A 17,547-nucleotide genomic window follows, 5' to 3' on the forward strand; every position below is an offset into this window, starting at 1 on the left:
AATACCTGCTTCGTGACCAATTCGGAAGTTTTGGGGACATGATGGTTTCGGAGAGATCGATTACCTCTCTCCACTGCACTCTCTCACTGAGTGAGTTCTTTTTGCGGGTGAATCCTTACCAGCCTTCGGTATTCGTTGTCTGATAGGAAAATCGCAGGATGGCGATCGACGCCGATTCCTGACACCTTGATCGGCAAGCGATCGTGAGGTAGACGTGAAGGAATGGATGAGTCTACGGGAGTACTGTTTCAATCGGACTCTTTTTTCCGCAGCAATGTCTCTCCTCTTTCCTGTAGGGGTAGCATCATCTCTTCTTGGGGACAGCGAACGAATTCTTTGAGCCTCCGAGCCTTCGAGCGTTGCTTCAATTAGGAATGAATGAACATTTTGAGACGTCCGTCTCGGAGCATCCTGACTTACCGAATTCAACAGAGGTAATTCTGACCTTGTGAGGAGCAGTTGGGACAGGAATACTGAGCCTATAAGATATGTGTAGATTTCGCTATGATCCCGCTCCGGGCGTATGCGTCCCACAAAAGGTTTCCCGAGACCGCAATGAGATCACAGTGGAGTTGCATCAAGAATAGTCATCGGTTCGGGGTTAAGATTGAAAAATAAGCAGGAACCTCCCATTGAATGGGCCCATTCTAGTTGGAGGGAATTCCTCGGAGGTGACTAAAGACGAAGGGCAATACCCGTTCCTTGGAAGAAGAACATTATTCATCTCCTATACTTGATGGCCTGGAGGACAGATCAGCGCAAGATGATACTCTCCGGGTCGTTGTCAAGCAGGAGATCGCTTGAACCACGCCTATAGATGTTTAGACCGAAGCAACGATTGGTGAAGACTGAAAAAATCCTAACTGCCTAGCCCGCTATAGAGCTTGAAGACAAGGTGCAGCGTAGTGTACAGTGTGCAGGTGTACAGTCCGTAGCCTTCTGTGATATTTTTTAAGAGCTCCGGCAGTATATTTGAACTGTTGGTGGAGGAATTCTTACTCCTTTATCGGTTTTGTCTCCACCGTCCGCGAGATCAGTCCCGGGACCGCCGCGCATGGACTAGGTGTCGACGAAAACCTTATGTCCGACGAAGGACCAGAGCACAGGCCAGACTAGACGCTGAGCCAATCTGAACTCTCGAAAATTCCTCTGGACTTATACGTGAAACGGTAGTATTACGTGACTTGACGTCAGAAAACCGCGGATCACTCCGCCTGTTTCCTGAGGGTTCCGCGACATCACATACTAGTGTCTATGAATTTTCAGCCAATTCCTCTCCACGAGGGACTACCGGAGCTTAAATCTGAGCGGGAGCTCCACATCCAACAATGAGGCCCGTCGGACTAAAATTCCCATATCGATGGCTCGTACTCGCGAATCCTCGACGGTGTTGGATTTCTGTTGGATCTATGGTTGCTCCTTTGCCGAAACTGACAGCATCCTCGTCGGTCGATCCGCGACCTGGAAAAAATTCATGATGGGCTTCAAGAGGACACGCGACGTTCGCCTGTGTTGTTGAAGTTTTTGACGTCTTAAAGGAGGGCCACCTGAGAGTTCATCTTGATATCTCGAATCTCGACCGGATTCAGGTCGGAGCGATTTGGCGCCGATCTCAAAGGTTAGCAGACGCTTTCTGGAAGGAATGCGTATCGAGAATTTGGGTGAGGGGGAAGCGAGGATGTAAACATCAGCAGCCGCGGCGCTCTGTGTAGCAGAGCAGCAGCTCTCTAGACAAGCGTGTCCCGTGTGTGTGTGTTGGTGGTGGTACTTCTGCGGCGGCACCACGAGCAACAGAACAGTGCGGTGAAAGAGGAGAAAAAATCGCGGTGCAGTGGCAATACCCACACACTCGCTCACGATTCCGCTGCCCGCCCGACCGACCGTCTACAATATTCCCGATGGCTGCTGCTGCAGCCTTACCCACAGCAGCAGCGACGAAGGCGACCACTTATATTCCGTCAAAGCAGAAGGCGGAACCGAGGAACGGAATTCAAGAAAACATGGCGGTGTTGAGCCGCAGTTTCCAGTTCGCTGAGCAGTAGCATCAGCGGCGAAAACCCCCGGACGAATTGCTACAACGGTGTACAGTTCTGTGGACGTGTTTTTCGTGAGGATAATCGTGTTTGAGCTTCGGGGTCCGCACTCCCCGCTAGTCTGCGACCGTTCGAAACGATCTGGATCTCCGGGTCCGATTGCAGCTCGAAGCTGAAAATCTGAAAAGCGTCACGGGTCGGGTAACCCTTCGTTAGGAGAGGTGAGGAATTTCCCGCGTATCTCGATCCCCCGAAGATTGCTGATTCGGGAAACTATTGCCGAGTTGGAAAACTCCGGTGCTCCGACACCTGAGAGATTTGGCTGACTGCCTCCCAGAACATTCAGCTTCTTTATCCACAAGTTCCCGTTAGATCGGTCGGTGCCAATTTAAGTCGCAAGAGCTCTTTATCGCAGATCTAGTGCTGCTAAAGTCGCGAACGCATGAAGACTTCCTACACCGGAACCTATCTATCGAGACATGTCGGCTTGTGTCGCATTCGCGAGTTTCGGAAGCTTGCTTGGCTGCAGATTCAGTCCGGTAGTGAAGTTTAGTGGTCCCTTCCACGGGTGTCTCTGTTTGCTCCTCGAGGGGAATATCGTGTTCCATGGTCTAGAGCTCCAGAATCGTAATAGGATGCTCTGAGCGAGTGAAAACGCGTGTGATCTACTTCCAGATGCTTATCGTTTGATATGGACAACCCGTCGGAAAACCCTTCGGACGGGGCTGGTCAACAGTACTGCTGCCAAACGTCTCAAGTTCGCCTCGAGAATGTTCCCTCTTCTTCGAGAGCTCAACTTGCACATCCGCACCAGGTGAGAAGCGCTTAGGAATGCACCCATTGCTTATTCTGATGCGTCGACGGCTCAACGACGGCTCGCTTGGTAACGGTGCATCGCGGCGTTGCATCACCACTTGCGCCTCATGAGCGTGAATCGTCGGACGGCCGTGGATTTCAGAACAGCAATGGCAGATGGATCGAAAACTCGAATCGAAGCCGAAATTTCTGCCCTTGTGAGAAAGCTCGAGTCCGAATGGTTTTTTCCTCGAGAGCGATGGGCCGAGAGCGAATCGAGTGTTTTCTGAGGGAGTCGCGCCGAGCAGAAACGCTAGGCCGCCGTGAATTCCCGGAGAGTTGAAGACCGTTGCAGTGGAGGAATGAATCGTTTAATATTTACTTGCAGCCCTCTTTGTTCTCGGCGGAAAGTTTCAACGAGGCCCAACGTCAGCTGGGCCTCGCAACTGGATCACAATTGTGTCACAATGCGGCAACGCCACCGTTGCTGAGGTCTGCCTCCGATGACGCTCTGCTTTCGACCGCTTCAGCTTCGGCTCCTCTCAGTCAAGATCTCGATACCGCAGGACGTCAGGCCGATTGCGGTTCGCCGTTCTACTATCATTCCCTGAGGTTCCTCCTGGTGGGCGATTCAGACGTGGGGAAGAACGAAATTCTAGAGAAGTTTCAGAATCATCGTTTACCGCTCGTTAACCAAAAAGAAGTCGAATTCAAAACAGCCCTCATCCTGCTCGACGGCAAGCAAGTCAAGCTGCAGCTATGGTGAGCGAGCGAGACCGATCAAAGGGGACATGACTCCCAATGCGTAACTTTCGCATATGACTATAACAGTAATACAGCTCCGTGGGTGGTATTGATGGCTCTGCATCTTCTCAGGGACACGTCGGGCCAGGGTCGGTTCTCGACTATAATCCAAAGTTATTCCCGGGGTGCTGACGGGATAATTCTCGTGTTCGACATCACCAATAGATGGTCTTTCGAGTCCATCGGCAAGTGGCTCAAAGAAGTTGACGAGTACGCGTCTGGTGTACCTAGAGTACTCGTCGGTAATCGACTTCACCTCGAATTCAGACGAGAGGTGAGCATTGGCCGAGTTCTATGCCCAAAACGATTTTTCCGATCGCCAAAGGTTTGAGATTTCGAGTTCGTCTTCTCATAGTCTTTCCGAAATCTTCTACCCTCACATACGCAGGTACCGAAGAACGCTGCTGCGCAATACGCCGCGAAACACCGCATGTCTTACCTCGAAGTGAGTTCACTCGCGGATTACAACATCACTGAAACCTTTGTGGACCTCAGCCGTCAAGTTCTGAACAGGATTCGCTTGCACTCATGGCACGAGAGTCGAGGTAAGCAGAGTCTCCGCTCCGCTTCCGAAGAGCATCCCCATCATTGGGACCCCATTTTCCCCCTAGAATCGCCCTACCTGGCAGCAGACTTCGAAACTGACCCAGAACCTTGTTTTCAGTGCTGAGTCTTCAAGAACTGTGTTGCCGCACGATCGTACAGCGGACCACGTCATACTCAATCGAGCGATTGCCGCTTCCGACGAGTGTTAAATCAAACCTGAAGTCGTACTCGCTTAATCCTTACCTTTCATCGGTGGTCAATTGCTGTGCACACAAGCAGCACAAATGTTGTTTGAATCTTCATTCGAAAAAAGGGCGAAGATCCAGTAGCCCTCACAATCTCCTAGAGACCATACCTACGCTTAGACACGACAAGAAATGCACGATAAGTTAGAATACGAAAGCTTCTTGGACAAATGATTTAGCTCTTTTTCAAACAATGTAAGTTAAATTGACTTTGCCACGGAGTATGACCCACGATAATGAGTCGGCCGTGTCTCGGGGGCGATTTCGGCCATTGTTCGACCAGAGAGTCGCTCTTTGCACACAGTAACCCCAAACTACGGAGTTGGCCAAAATATTCGGATTTTGTCATCGATAAGCGAGACATTGTGACATTGAAGCACGCACGGATTTCGGAGGGGAAGGGTCGCGGGCTAGCAGATCGTGCTGGATGGATTTCGGACGATGTTCTCACAAGACATTCATCGGGAGGCCCGATATGCTGACATTGGAATTGATGTACGCACCAAGGAAACTGCACAAATGACTTGACGCGAGAGTGCTTGCAGTGAGTGAATTTTCAGAATTGAAAAATATGTACTTCAGGGATCCAAACTGATTGATTCGATAGGCTTGAGTGGAATATTCGATCTACGACAGAAGACCGGTCGATTCTCGCTCTTCGTTCTTACTATTTGGCTTGAAAAAAGACAGATGCACACGGGACCATGGGAATCCGAATTGAGATTGTGACTATGGATGATTTGGTGGAATCTGACGGAGCCCGTTGAGAGGTTCTTGTGACTCATGTAGGAGATTTTCTGCGTATATAGTTGTAAACATGTAAAAACCGGTATCGAGATGTACAAACATTCTTACCGTCGATGCGAATAAAATGCCTCGATCTGTGGAACAATTGTCTCGTCTCTGCAAGGCAGATCGTCGAGTGCAGGACTCTGGTGACTGAATCACATCAGATTACAGATAGTTCCAGGGAGATGTTCAGGGTTCCCCACTAAACCGGAGCCTTCCCGGTGCCACCTTTGAGTAGCTTTGAGGTCGGAGTGCCGCCATATACGGCAGACAGCGACCATTTTCCGAGGTCACGAAGGACGAGAAGCTTGGTTTCTCACCGAGGTTCAGCGCGAGGGCTGCTGAATCGAGGAAATTCGTTCATTTGGCCGAGGGATTCTACGGTGATTCTCCACGAATCGAGCAAAACCTTCTCCCCGATCATTCTCAGCAGCTCCCACCTCGGAGAAATGTTTCGTCGGGACACTGTTTACACAAGTCTCCCCAGTGAGTTATCCCCTCTGCCGATGCGTACTTGAGGTTCCCTGATCGAGGAATGCGCGGGCATGTCCTCCACGTATTATCCGATCCGATGGATGTCATCCGCTGCCACTATTGGTATGGTTTGATTAAATGAATGCCTGAATCCGTTCACACGAGTCTGCTGGTATTCTGCGGCTTTCCGGTCAATCAAATCCAAACCTAGGTCTACCAAGTCCTGTCTGGAGAGAAGCATACTATCTGAGACCACGGGGCTCATCCCGGGGAGAGCACAGAAATCATGAAGAATCACCGTCTCAAAAAGCTCCCTCACCCATGGGCTGGAGGATGCCCATGGACAGCGATCTGATCCATCGATGAGGAAGCCATGCCCTCCGCCCAAGAATCCTCGATCCCTACTCAAAAGCATGGGCCGTGAGGTGGCGCGTCATCATTTGCGGCTCTTCTCCCCCTGAAAATATTACTTGCCCCCTCCCCAAGAAAGAAGCTGGATCCGCCCCTGCTCCGAAGAATACGTTTTGATAAATCCAGTAGACTTACCTAGGAAGAAGCTTCCTCGCCAGAGCATCCCACCAGCGACCAGATGCATGGGTGAGCCTCCGATGATAATTTGGGACGAGAGCTCTCTCTCTCTGTGGAAAGTATCCTCTTGAGCAGATTCACGAGGATACTTTCGAGCGTGAATCGCTAGCTTCCGGAGGCGAGTTTCGATTATTATATTTTTGGACCGCTTTCACACGTATAACCCGATTTCTCGCAAACGGAAATCTGCCATCTAGTTATGAATCTCACGACGCTTCACGCCGCAGTGGAGACATCTCTCATCTCTGGTGAAGATTACAGAGTGCGAGGGAACTAAGAGGGTGGGGCTCGCGGGCTGCCGCGAATTCACGGAGGACAACGGATACTCCAACTTCACGGAGGGAAACGCTTCTCGCCCACCCGTCGAATACCGACTCGTCTGGAATATCGGTGTTTTCACATGTGCGTAGTGGAGGGCGGCTGTCAGATGCGTTGCAGGCGGAGAAGGAGTCGAGAGCGGTGGCTCGATTGGGGTCTCCGCACCGACAGGCAGGGCTTGAAATTATTCCGGAGCGGAATACAACATGCATCGTGATTCACGTGCAGTTCATCAGGACCGGTTCCCAGCGCTGCCCCCAAGACGCCCAGAAGACATTGTCCTCATCTCCGCTCTCGGAGTACCTGTCGGCGACCCATGAGAGTTCTGTCGGGGCCGGGAAGCTCGATAGATTTCGACGTGAGTCTTCGGGGTCAGCTCCATCATCCATGGATTTTTATTTCCGATGCAATCGGGCACTGGAGCTGAAGATTGCTCCTGAATCGGCAATGTATCCAATGCTGCGCGCTCATGCGTCAATCAGTGATTTCTTCTTGTACAGCTCTGAAGTGTCTCGATCAGACTCGTATCGAAACCGGATTCACTCGTTTGTCCATCGCAACGATCAGCCACCTGCGAATCTCTCGCAAAAACTCTCCGCCCTCATACCCCCCAAACCGAAGCCAAGCAAACATCCACACTACGGGCATTAAGAGATCATCTCCCATCTCCTCGTTGTGCAGGTGCTCCTCCTCAAAGACTAGTTCTCTTTTAATCGCTGGCCTGCTCTCTCTCCAAACTACATCTAAACAAAGGACACCTTGTTATGTGTAGACTCATCCGACTAAGCTGGCCAAACTGTACGACTCTCGAGCGAATCTCCGCGGCCGACCGATGGGAATGAGTGAACTACGCGGGGACCGTTCCAAGAAAATTCACCTTTATCGTTGCGCAATCGCCCGGGTACGTTTTCGTCGAGTTTCGTAGATCGGAACTCAATCACAGAAGAATTTCCCGTACGGAATGATAAGAGTGCCGGCACTTGACATAGCGGTCGAGCGCGATAGCATCGTCTTATCTCCCAAAGGCTGTTCCGTCCGTGGCCAAAATCCTACCCCTAAGGAGTTTGCCAGGGCGTCAGACCAACCAATTCAACCAAGTCCATTCCAGGTGGATATCTCGCTCTGATTATTATGTATCAGCCTCGAACCGCAAGCAGACTAAAAGGACGAAATATTGAGCGTCTGAGATTTCTGCTCAGAGAATCGGTTCGACGCTCGAGTCGCCATCGAACTGGGGACTGCATCCCGAGCGTGTCGCAATAGACCGATGCGTATCGCGCGCTCGAGACGCTGCGGTGTTGATGGCTGATCCTTCTACAAAATCAGATCATCGTCGAGGTCAAGCTCCTAATTAATAATTGAGTCTTCCACCAATCTGAAAATGCTGAACTCCCCGAATGCTCTGGGAGCTAGACCCGGATCAAGTTCGCGCGCATGATAGTTCCGCAGAGGACCGACATCGAAACGCCAGAAGTGTTTACACGATGAACAGCTGATTCCGGCGCGCGAGCGAGTCAGCGGTGTTTAGGAACTCGTGTCAAACTTGGGTGCCATCTGTCCACCTATCACATTCCGGTCTTCCATATGAACCCCTGAACATATGGAGGAACACGAAACAGTCCTCTCTGAAGTTCACATTGGACTTCCAGTCTGCTCTACGTCGACCAATGTGGTGTCGAGATTCGAATTCGAGGTTCCAGCCGGTCTTTCGCTTCGAATCGAGCGGAACTCTGAGGAAAGCAGCGACAGTGAGGATCAGGAACCGCCTAGAAGGAGACAACCGCCTCGTGAAGTTTTGTTCATCGAACATAACATGGCCACGGCTCTGAGCGATGTGGGACTCCAGGTTTGGCCGGCTGCGTTGGCAATGGCCGATTTCTTGCTTCACGAGCACGAAAAGTTCAAAGAGTCTCTTCTTCTGGAAATCGGTGGCGGTGTGGGTCTCTGTGGTCTGGTTGCGTCTCGGGTTGCCAAGAAGATCGTCTGTTCGGATTACAAAGCAGAAATCGTTGACGCAATGAAGACGAATTTCTTGAAGAACCGCGGCGTGGTGCGCGATAACTTCGAGTGCCTTGTTCTAGATGTGAAGGACGCTGAAGTTGTTGACTGTGATTTTCTGTTCGGCAGTGACTTAATTTACGACGATGAGATAACCGATAATATTCTGAATTTCGTCAAGAGATCCCTCCTCAAAACTACTGTCGCTTTCTTCTTGTCCCTAGAAAAACGCTTCAATTTCACGATAGACAATTTAGAAGAGTCATGTCCTGCGTACAAGCATTTCCGGGAGTGTTGTCAACGGCAGTGCTTACAAGTGGAAAATATTGATCTCGAAGCTGTCCCTCAGTACTTCAAGTCGTTGCCGAGATCAAAACATATAGAAATATTAGAGATAAGGATTCAAACGCCAGATCCATAGTTTCTGAGGTCTCGATACATGCATATTCATCGCGAGTGTCGTGCCTGCAGACAAGAAGTCACGAGGGGTTCACAATTATTAAACAAATGACCGAGCATATTCTCTTTTTTGCTAAAGTCACCTCTTGCTCGGAGTCTGTCATAGGAAAGAGCAATGTCGGCAATCTCATGGATTCTAGCTCGCCGATGAAGAGACGCCGTCGAGAGACATCGCAAGCCGTGGAGTTCAGTTTTTCCAGGGCTCCGAGGATGGAACAAGGCTCGAAGACGCGCATTGAGCGGGGACCCCGATTCCGAGTAGCTCTCCTGACGATTTTTCACCGTCCCGGAGTCGATGGAGCTCCACCTCGATGACTCCAATGCGATACACTCAATATTCCTCACTCGGAACATCGACGAATCCGGAGAAGCTAGGCTTCTCTCGGCAAACTGCACGCCGTCGATCTGCAATTGTCTACTATCGCTTCCGCGATCCAATAGCGCTGCTATGTACATGCCGGGAACAAGATGTCAGAGACGAAACCTGTCGCATTCGAGGTGGTCGTGGGCCGCTCCTCTCAATCGAAAGCGAAATCTCGAAGAAGCTATCCAAAATCGATTATATATCGTCTGGGCGTAGTTTCCCGAGGTCGAGCCTCATAATGAAGCCTAACTCCGCCTCGATCCGCCCACCGTACTCCCAATGAAGAGATCGCGGGAAGCCATAGCCAGTTTCCTTTCGGACTTTGTCTGGATTCCTCGGCAATAAAATGAATACAGCAGAATCTGCGGTATTACAGTACTCGAGTCCGCTAGCCGTCCAGGACGAGCTCAAGTCCGAGTGAGTACGGCTTCCGAATCCTTGTGAATTCTTCCGTGAGTGATCTAGTGCCTTGGTTTCTCAAAGCTCCTCTCGTTCCAGAGTATGCAGCGACTCAGGGGACCTTCAGTTGCTCGACTGTGTGGACCAGACGTATTTCCCGCAGCAACAATTCTACCCGGACCCTTACCAAGAATACGTGTTCAACCACTACGAGCAGGACCCAGGGAGGGTGTTCCACCCGGCGGACTACCACCACCTTCATGCGGAGAGCCGGCCCGGTGTCGACGAGTTTCGTCTGGTGCCCGAAACCCAGGAATACTTCGATTTGCAGCAGCTCGAGCGCTCCGACGTACCTTACCCTGTGGAAGGATGCTCATCGTCCGAAAATTTCCACGTCGACCCAGCCTCGCTCTTGACCCACCAACGGCACGACGTTCCCCCGGAAAACCATTATCCCACTGCAACTGCAGACAACATCTGCACAGCCAGCAGCGGTGTGTGTAGTAACAGCTGCACGATCTGTGGCCGTTACTACGCACGCACGTCAACATTGAAGACGCATCTGCGGGTTCATTCCGGCGAGAGACCGTACGCTTGCCTCCAGTGTCTGAAGCGCTTCTCCCAGGCCGCGAATCTCACGGCTCACATGCGAATCCATTCAGGGGAAAAGCCCTTCCTTTGTCCAATATGTCATCGAAAGTTCTCGCAAAGTTCTTCAGTCACGACTCACATGCGAACGCATTCCGGTGAGCGACCTTATCTGTGCAATCTGTGTAAAAAGAGCTTCTCCGATAGTTCCACCCTAACGAAACATTTCCGAACGCACAGTGGCGAACGCCCCTATCAGTGTCGGATTTGTTTCATGCGCTTCTCTCAATCGGGTAACCTGAATCGTCACATGAAGATTCATGGCCAGAAAGGCGCTTAGATAACATAACTTTATTAATAAGCCAATTCCGAGTATTCATGTATTCAATAGAGTGTCTCGAACCGAACGAGGAATATCTACGCGCCGGCAACGATCATGACTGCGCTTATCTGTGCAAACTCATCTCGAGCCATTTCCTTGGCCATATCATCAATACATCTTGAATCCCTTCGATATGCGTGTATTCAATCGTGGAACACCGATAAAGATTAGTCTCGAACCTAATGCTTGGGGGGAAAAATCGTCCATGAGACGCTTGGGGCATGAACCAAACCTAAATTCGACGAGCATTCGAAGGGAGGAAATAACGAAAATTCGGGAGCATTCGTGGCTCATCCGTGCGAGGTCGGAACTCGAAGCCTCGCTGATATGAGGGGATACGGGGAGTTTCCAGGTGATTTTCCGAGCCGCAGGAATGGCGCTGCAAACTCATACTTCCGCTCCCAACCGACGGCGAAGCACTTATTCTACAGAACACTTATTTGGGAGCTACTATATCCTGAAAAAAAAAGGTTTGGACCCGAGAGGAGGTCCCTCCGCCTTGAGGATCTCCTGCCGCGATTTGGGTCAAGCTGCATGAACGGCACTAATTTCGAGCTTCTCGAACCCAGATGTGCTCAAATCGTGCCCTTCCGGAGATCGTGTAGCGAGGAACATTTGCGGTAGCGCTTCTGGGAAAAGCTCTCCATACTTGAATTTCTCCGAGTTCGACTACAGCTTTTTCCTAGAGTGTCAACATAATTCGGCCAAAAGCGCACATACATATCTGCCAGACATCGTGTACTCCTAAAGAGGAAGTATCCTGAGAGGAGGTAGGAGGTAGAGCCTAACGAGTGGGCGGGCTCTCGGGGGAACGTCGGGTAGAGGGTCGAGGGGAAACTCGAAATAGAGAGCGAGAAGCCTCACAACCATCCGGAACGACGATGAACTTGTTTGTATTTGACCCTGATGTAGCACTAGATCTTTCTCCTTCTCACGGCGGAACGGGGAACATGTGCCCTCAATCGGAGAGCATGCGTGGATTCGGACGAGCTTAGTCGAAGACAAGATGACTTAATCTTCCCAAGTTACGACTTTATTATCCTCTCACAACTCAAAGACGTTTCTGGTACCTAGCTTCGATTCGAGTCAAAGCGAGCAGAAATCGCTAATCTATATGCTCATATCCGATGAAATCAAGCTTATCTACAAGATGACTTTAATTGAATTAATTGAGCTTCTTGTTCCGTAGGGCTGGATTGAAAGAATCCATAGAGTGGAGTACACCGGTTTCTCTCGCGAAGAACGCCAACGCTGACGCGGGGAACCAACTGCAACAAATTTCCGTGCTTAAAATCATAGACAGGCGGTATATCGATGTCGGATCCGAAGTGTGCGACAATATCCATATTCATTCGACAGCTATCATCAGACGCTTCTGTACGATAGAGAGGTCCCCGGGCTTCAAGCAAGCGTTCTCTTGTTTGGCCCGTTCCCCATCTCGTGAGAAAAAAAGGTTTGCTACGGAATTCTTTGTACAGCGAACAAGACCACGGGAGGAATCTCTATCTCAAGGATATCGATACGAGGGAACAACAGAGGCAGTCATTGGTAGTCGAACCGCAAACTCGACACGTCGCGTCGCCTCGTTGACTCCGGCAGTGACATGCGGATTTTCCATGGGAGTGTCGGATAATTTATATTGGAGGGCCTACAGGGCTTCGCGTGCTTCTCCAACTTGTAGAGTAAGGGAAGATGGGATCATTCAGCGGAAGGATCATTGCCGTCCATAGATCCACCGCTGATTGTCTCATACTTTTCGGAGCAACAGGATTACAGCCATAAATTTTGGTGAGGGTCGGTCGACCACTTCTCCAGACGATCCATCTTATTGGAAAAACGTCGACTACGGATCTTCTGTTCGTGAAGTCCGCACCAAAGATTCCCCCGTGAGCTCAGAGAAGGAACTCAAAATGTCCCATGATCTCGCTCATAAACTCTATGCGATGATGCCAATGGAACGGAGAAGTGTGATGGCGTGATGACCACAGAAAAATTGATCGCGATGTACGTATGTTTTAGTAACTCTGTTTCTTCTGTGTTTATGCGTTTCGCCAAGAGTTTCCCCTCTCATCCCAGACAAATCAAGTCCCGAGCCGTCGGCAGTCAATCACAGTCATTCTGGATCTCTCGAGCGGGGTTCCGCCCCCACAAGCGAATCCCCATGACGTCTCAACAGGATGCTGAATGAGCGAATACATAATCTCCATGACCTCCGTTCTCCCAAACGATAAGAACCAGGAGCCCCTCCCCCACCGGAGATCCATTGGGTGCAAAAATATTTTCTGGCTCTACTCACTGTTTGAGAGCCACGAGTGGCACCAGATGCGGCGGCAGGATTACGACGTCCTTGTTCAGAAGTACTCCCTTGACCACCTCACTCGCGACGTAGTCCGGCGATAGGAAAGCGAAAGCTCCTCCGTTCACCCCGTGGAACATTCCAGTGTCAATGAAGTACGGACACACCACGGTGGATCGGATACCGGTGTAGCCTGGGGATGAATAGAATTACTGAGGAGGTACAGCCATTCAGCTCTCAGAGAAATCGATCAGTTGAGCTTTCTCGCTCGAGATCTTGACAATTCAAACCTACCTTCCTGGTAGAGCTCCAGAGCTAGTGATTCCGCGAACCCGACGGCTGCGAACTTCGTCCCGCAATAGTCAGTTAGTCGATTGACTCCCGTTTGTCCCGCAAGCGAGGCAATCGACACGATGTGGCCATGGTTCGAGGATTGCATGTCGGGCAGGAAAGCTTTCACGATCTGCAAAAGTTCGAAAATAATGAAACCTGATTGACCGAGTCGTCCTGTCCTTCACCGGGGTCTCAACGCACTGCAATGATGCGCTTCTCATGACGAGCTTGTTTGTCATCCAGGGAGCACCGCGAGTTTCTGATGGTACCTCGTACACACGTAGCGCGATGACGTATTTTCGTCGAATAATAATTGCGCAGACCATCGCGTGAAGCGAAGTCGTGCTCATAGAGAATATCAAGACGATCGTCCGTCTCAATCAATTTCGATTCCAACAGATGAGTTAAGCACAGCTCAGAAAATTTTTTTGCATATTCGTTCATGAGAGAATTCCCCTGACTAGGGATGTACACGAGAGACGATTGCTCCATCAGAGGCCGTGATACTTAGTTCAGTACTTTAGTACATCTTCGAAGCCAAGTCCTCGATCCTCCCGATTCGGATCAAGCAGACTTTTCTGCTGCATGATCTCGAAGCAAGTGCCACGCTCGTCAAGAATTGGCAGAATTGAATGAGTTCTCTCCTTCGGCAGCATCTCCTCTACTTGGGGTCAACCGATGATGACGGGAGCCGCGCATGATCGAGAATTCTTGAGAGGAATCGCGTTGAGATCAAAACAACGTTATGCCGCCAATCCCGGCACCCCGTCCCGAAGCAGGATTGAATCTTCTCGAACCGAGAGTCGATGCGAGACCTATCCAGAGAATATTACAGCGTCGCATGCCAGCAATCCGAGCGAGAATCGAAAAGAAAGGTAAACAAGATGCCGTCAGGCCTGGAACCTCCTGCCGAGCGACGTGGACTATTTCGTCCGAACCCACTCATCGTCAGAATGTCGTTCTGGGAGTACCATCCGAATTGTCTGCGACGCGCTAGACCCGAATCTTTCTCTGTTGGCGGACACCGTGATTGCGGAGAGGGACGTCGCAAACCTCTTGATGCTCGTATCTTCATTGTCCTTGGGAACAATTCGCTATTCGTGAGCGATTCCAATCGAACAGCTGAGATCACAAGCAGATCCTCGGCAAGGTCTGAGCCTGGAACAGCGATGACTCAAGCATCGAAACAGCTGTTTCGACAAATCTAAGCTGAGGATTCGGAGCTCTCTGCCTCGAGCTCGCGCGCGGAAGAATCTTGTTGTCTTGCGAAATACAGCGTCAGATCTTACGGCAGAAAACTCAGACATGCCGCCGGCATGCTTCGGTGCGGATGTCTTCACCCTGCGGATGTTACATTGCTGCTCCTCACTTCCGAAGACCCAGCATGCATCATCTTGAGGAATCACTCCGTTCCCTGATACCGCAGAAAAAAACACTCACAAACTCCTCAGAAGTGGAAACTTTGGTCGGCCACAGCGTATTATGCGTCGGCATACGACACTAGGGAGCCGTGCTTTTTTGACTTAAACAGAAAATTTTAAATCCGTAGACATTCGTAGAGGAGATGTGGGAAGTAAATTCCGGTAACAAAACTGTCGATATTGTTCTTGCAGGATTCCGTCGCTTTTAGCGTTTCGCGGCGCGCGAATCTGACGGCTGTTATCATAAGGAAGAGCCACTCCGTTCGTGACAGATACTCAGGCATAGCTCCGCTTCCGCGAGGCATCGCCACATCGAACACTTCCCGAATTACGAAAGCGACGAAACTTCAACTCTAGAGTAGAAGAGAGATGAAATGTTTCTCATCGGTCTCTTCGGGGCTCACCCAATAATGTGCCAGACAGTTGACAGCGAACGACTTCTCGATTTGCTCGTCTTGAAGCTCCAGCAATCGTTTTCCATATACGATTCCAGCGTTATTAACGATGATGGACACCTTACCAACTTCATCACGAACTTTGTCAGCCACTGCGTAGACTGTTTGTCTGTCGGCGACATTGCATACGAACGAGAAGGCGATACCGCCCTTATCTGAAAGAATCGGCATCAGCAATTAGTTCCTAACTTTCGCTGCTCGAAATTTATCCCCGCCTCAACGTGTTTCACGATAATTCACATGCATTAGGAAGGCGTCGATTCCTCCAATCCGATAAATTTCTGGTGAACCTGATCTTCTGCGCGAAAAGTTGGACATCAGAAGAAAACTTCTACTCATTACGATAATACAAATTACATCGAAGATGACGAGAAGCCACGGTCGCAAAGTGCGCGAGATCGCTAGTGAGTGTGATCTGGTGTCAGGTCCAGAGTTTGATCATTTTGATGGAGATACATTCGCACCAGATCCACCGGGAAATCGACAAGCCCGTAGCTCGACATTCCACCGTGTTAATCGCTGGAGTTAGATATTGTTGCATGCGCAACAATCGGTCTACGCCGGAAGGAGCTGAGGAAACAGTCCCAAAAAAATGGAGTTAAGCCGAATTCGGGCCCGAAAGTCCCCGAAAGTTTCGCCTCAGTCAGTCCAGCTGGCAGCTATCGAGCGATTGATCGCGGTATCGTAGTGCCGGCGAGCCCGGCATGCGATAATCTCTTGTCGGTTATCGGAATTGAGCGTCTCTGAGGCCCGCCCTTTGCTCGACTGGCAGTCGAGAGACTGGACTCAATCGGCAACGATTGACTCTCGATCGAGTCTCATCGCGAAACCACTGATAGAGTACATGACTAATCCGATCAGTTTCGACGCCGACTTCGAAAGCGAGAAAACGCGTTTCTTTCAGATAGATTACAAATTTTCTAGACACTCGATCTCTGCGCGGAGAAGTCTCGCGGCATCATCGATTTCAGATTCGATGAGGGGAATCATCGCTCGAGTAGATGAGCGTTATCTGGAATTAAATATCGAGGAATCGAGGCACTGTGTCTTGATTCTGTCAGCAGTTTGAGACATGCGAATAACCATTGGGAACGACAGAGATCGTGTCGGTATCTATATCCCGGCGAGAAGGTTGGGATCGATCTCTTCGAAGCCCCTAGTCGAGTTGGACTTGGACATTTGGATCATTCGACACTGGTCGAAAGTCCGGCTCTGTCTTCCGTTCGCGCGATCCAAGATTCTGGTGACGGGATCCCCGGAGGGTTTCGCAATTCGTATTATATTCAGCCAAAAAAATTCTGTGCGTCAGTGATTATCCGAGCTTCGGACTCCCGCGATGCATCGAAGATTGACGATCCTCCTCAGAAATTCGCCATAGTTCAATCATTAGTGCTTCAGAGAAAGTCGAATCGTTGGCAACTCCGAAAGGGTTGGCACGCACTTGAGGATCGAATCATCAGGGACGCGTCAGAGAATTGGTCATTGAAGGAATCATCAACCTACTTTTGATATCGTTGACCGTTTCTTCCATTCCGTCCTTGCTGATGTCCCAGCAGACAACTTTAGCTCCTAAGTCGGCGAATTTCGTGGCCATTAGCCTCCCGATTCCGGATCCGGCTCCCGTCACGAGCACAATTTCGTCCTGGATGTTCTTGAACCGTAACTTTGAGGGCACAAACTTTAGGACGAAGGCTTCGAGGATGAAGTAAAACACCATAACTATATTGGTGACCAGGCGCGCGAATGCCTGGAAAATATTCTGGTCGTCGGGTGGGCCTTTCACCGGTTGGGGAACGAAACTGGCGGTCGTCGTGCTGGTCATGATGAGTGTACGAACAGAATGAAACGGTTCGAAACGTCGTGTGTTCTGAACTGAGCCAGGCGAGCAATCTCTCGCGATGGAGCGGCGGAGAGGGACAGAGGTGGTAATCGAGCCAACCAGCAAGACTGTGAGCAAGGCAGGCAGGCAGGCTGCAGACGCGCGTCCAGAGATCGTTTTCTCTCCACCACCACAGAGGGGCAACAAGTCGTCGTGAGCAAGAGTCTTGAAAACGGACTGCGCTTTTGTAGCGGAATTACTTGTAGTATCTCAATCATCAGTGTTGTTTTCGGAGAGGGACTTACGAGAATCAGGGAATGGTGACGGCGTTGGTGAGCTTGCGGGATATCTCAGAGGAGAGGATGGTTCTACGGATGTCTTGACAGCAAGCGATCTGACAGCAGATCCGTCTCGGATGAAAGAGATACCTTTTTTGAGACA

General features: G+C 50.4%; 4 protein-coding genes across 4 annotated transcripts; 3 read left to right on the top strand and 1 right to left on the bottom strand.

The window, feature by feature from the left end:
* The first annotated feature begins 1,897 nt into the window (after window positions 1-1,897).
* Window positions 1,898-5,315, top strand: LOC100906459 (ras-related protein Rab-40C). Its single transcript, XM_029112338.1, has 6 exons — window positions 1,898-2,254; window positions 2,709-2,847; window positions 3,217-3,590; window positions 3,705-3,906; window positions 4,021-4,177; window positions 4,297-5,315. Exons 2-6 carry the CDS (start codon window positions 2,725-2,727, stop codon window positions 4,569-4,571), a joined length of 1,131 nt encoding a protein of 376 aa, XP_028968171.1. The 5' UTR covers window positions 1,898-2,254; window positions 2,709-2,724; the 3' UTR covers window positions 4,572-5,315.
* Window positions 5,316-8,192: 2,877 nt separating this feature from the next.
* LOC100906602 (methyltransferase-like protein 22) lies at window positions 8,193-9,011 on the top strand. The gene has a single exon (XM_003746347.2). It carries the CDS (start codon window positions 8,193-8,195, stop codon window positions 9,009-9,011), a length of 819 nt encoding a protein of 272 aa, XP_003746395.2.
* Window positions 9,012-9,759: 748 nt separating this feature from the next.
* On the top strand, window positions 9,760-10,740 carry LOC100906750 (protein glass-like). Its single transcript, XM_003746348.1, has 2 exons — window positions 9,760-9,830; window positions 9,912-10,740. The coding sequence occupies exons 1-2, from the start codon at window positions 9,760-9,762 to the stop codon at window positions 10,738-10,740; spliced, it is 900 nt and encodes a 299-aa protein (XP_003746396.1).
* A 1,053-nt stretch (window positions 10,741-11,793) lies between these two features.
* On the bottom strand, window positions 11,794-17,319 carry LOC100900845 (epidermal retinol dehydrogenase 2). Its single transcript, XM_003746308.1, has 5 exons — window positions 16,791-17,319; window positions 15,237-15,442; window positions 13,373-13,541; window positions 13,079-13,271; window positions 11,794-12,050 (listed from the first exon to the last, which is right to left on the bottom strand). Exons 1-5 carry the CDS (start codon window positions 17,107-17,109, stop codon window positions 11,948-11,950), a joined length of 990 nt encoding a protein of 329 aa, XP_003746356.1. The 5' UTR covers window positions 17,110-17,319; the 3' UTR covers window positions 11,794-11,947.
* Between the last annotated feature and the right edge of the window lie 228 nt (window positions 17,320-17,547).

This window comes from Galendromus occidentalis, unplaced genomic scaffold (genome assembly GCF_000255335.2).
Source record: "Galendromus occidentalis unplaced genomic scaffold, Mocc_1.1 scf7180000077495, whole genome shotgun sequence".
Classification (NCBI taxonomy): Eukaryota; Metazoa; Arthropoda; class Arachnida; order Mesostigmata; family Phytoseiidae; genus Galendromus; species Galendromus occidentalis.

What these genes read in the sequence shown, in the direction of transcription:
- LOC100900845 (XM_003746308.1), bottom strand. Translation starts at nt 17,109, where the DNA reads ATGACCAGCACGACGACCGCCAGTTTCGTTCCCCAACCGGTGAAAGGC. An exon ending in AACGGTCAACGATATCAAAA is followed by an intron (nt 15,443 to 16,790) that starts GTAGGTTGATGA and finishes CGATTCTTTCAG; the next exon opens with ATAAGGGCGGTATCGCCTTC. An exon ending in CCACTCGTGGCTCTCAAACA is followed by an intron (nt 12,051 to 13,078) that starts GTGAGTAGAGCC and finishes AATTTGTTGCAG; the next exon opens with TTGGTTCCCCGCGTCAGCGT.
- LOC100906602 (XM_003746347.2), top strand. Translation starts at nt 8,193, where the DNA reads ATGGAGGAACACGAAACAGTCCTCTCTGAAGTTCACATTGGACTTCCA.
- LOC100906750 (XM_003746348.1), top strand. Translation starts at nt 9,760, where the DNA reads ATGAATACAGCAGAATCTGCGGTATTACAGTACTCGAGTCCGCTAGCC. An exon ending in CAGGACGAGCTCAAGTCCGA is followed by an intron (nt 9,831 to 9,911) that starts GTGAGTACGGCT and finishes CTCTCGTTCCAG; the next exon opens with AGTATGCAGCGACTCAGGGG.
- LOC100906459 (XM_029112338.1), top strand. Translation starts at nt 2,725, where the DNA reads ATGGACAACCCGTCGGAAAACCCTTCGGACGGGGCTGGTCAACAGTAC. An exon ending in CAAGTCAAGCTGCAGCTATG is followed by an intron (nt 3,591 to 3,704) that starts GTGAGCGAGCGA and finishes GCATCTTCTCAG; the next exon opens with GGACACGTCGGGCCAGGGTC. An exon ending in ACCTCGAATTCAGACGAGAG is followed by an intron (nt 3,907 to 4,020) that starts GTGAGCATTGGC and finishes TCACATACGCAG; the next exon opens with GTACCGAAGAACGCTGCTGC.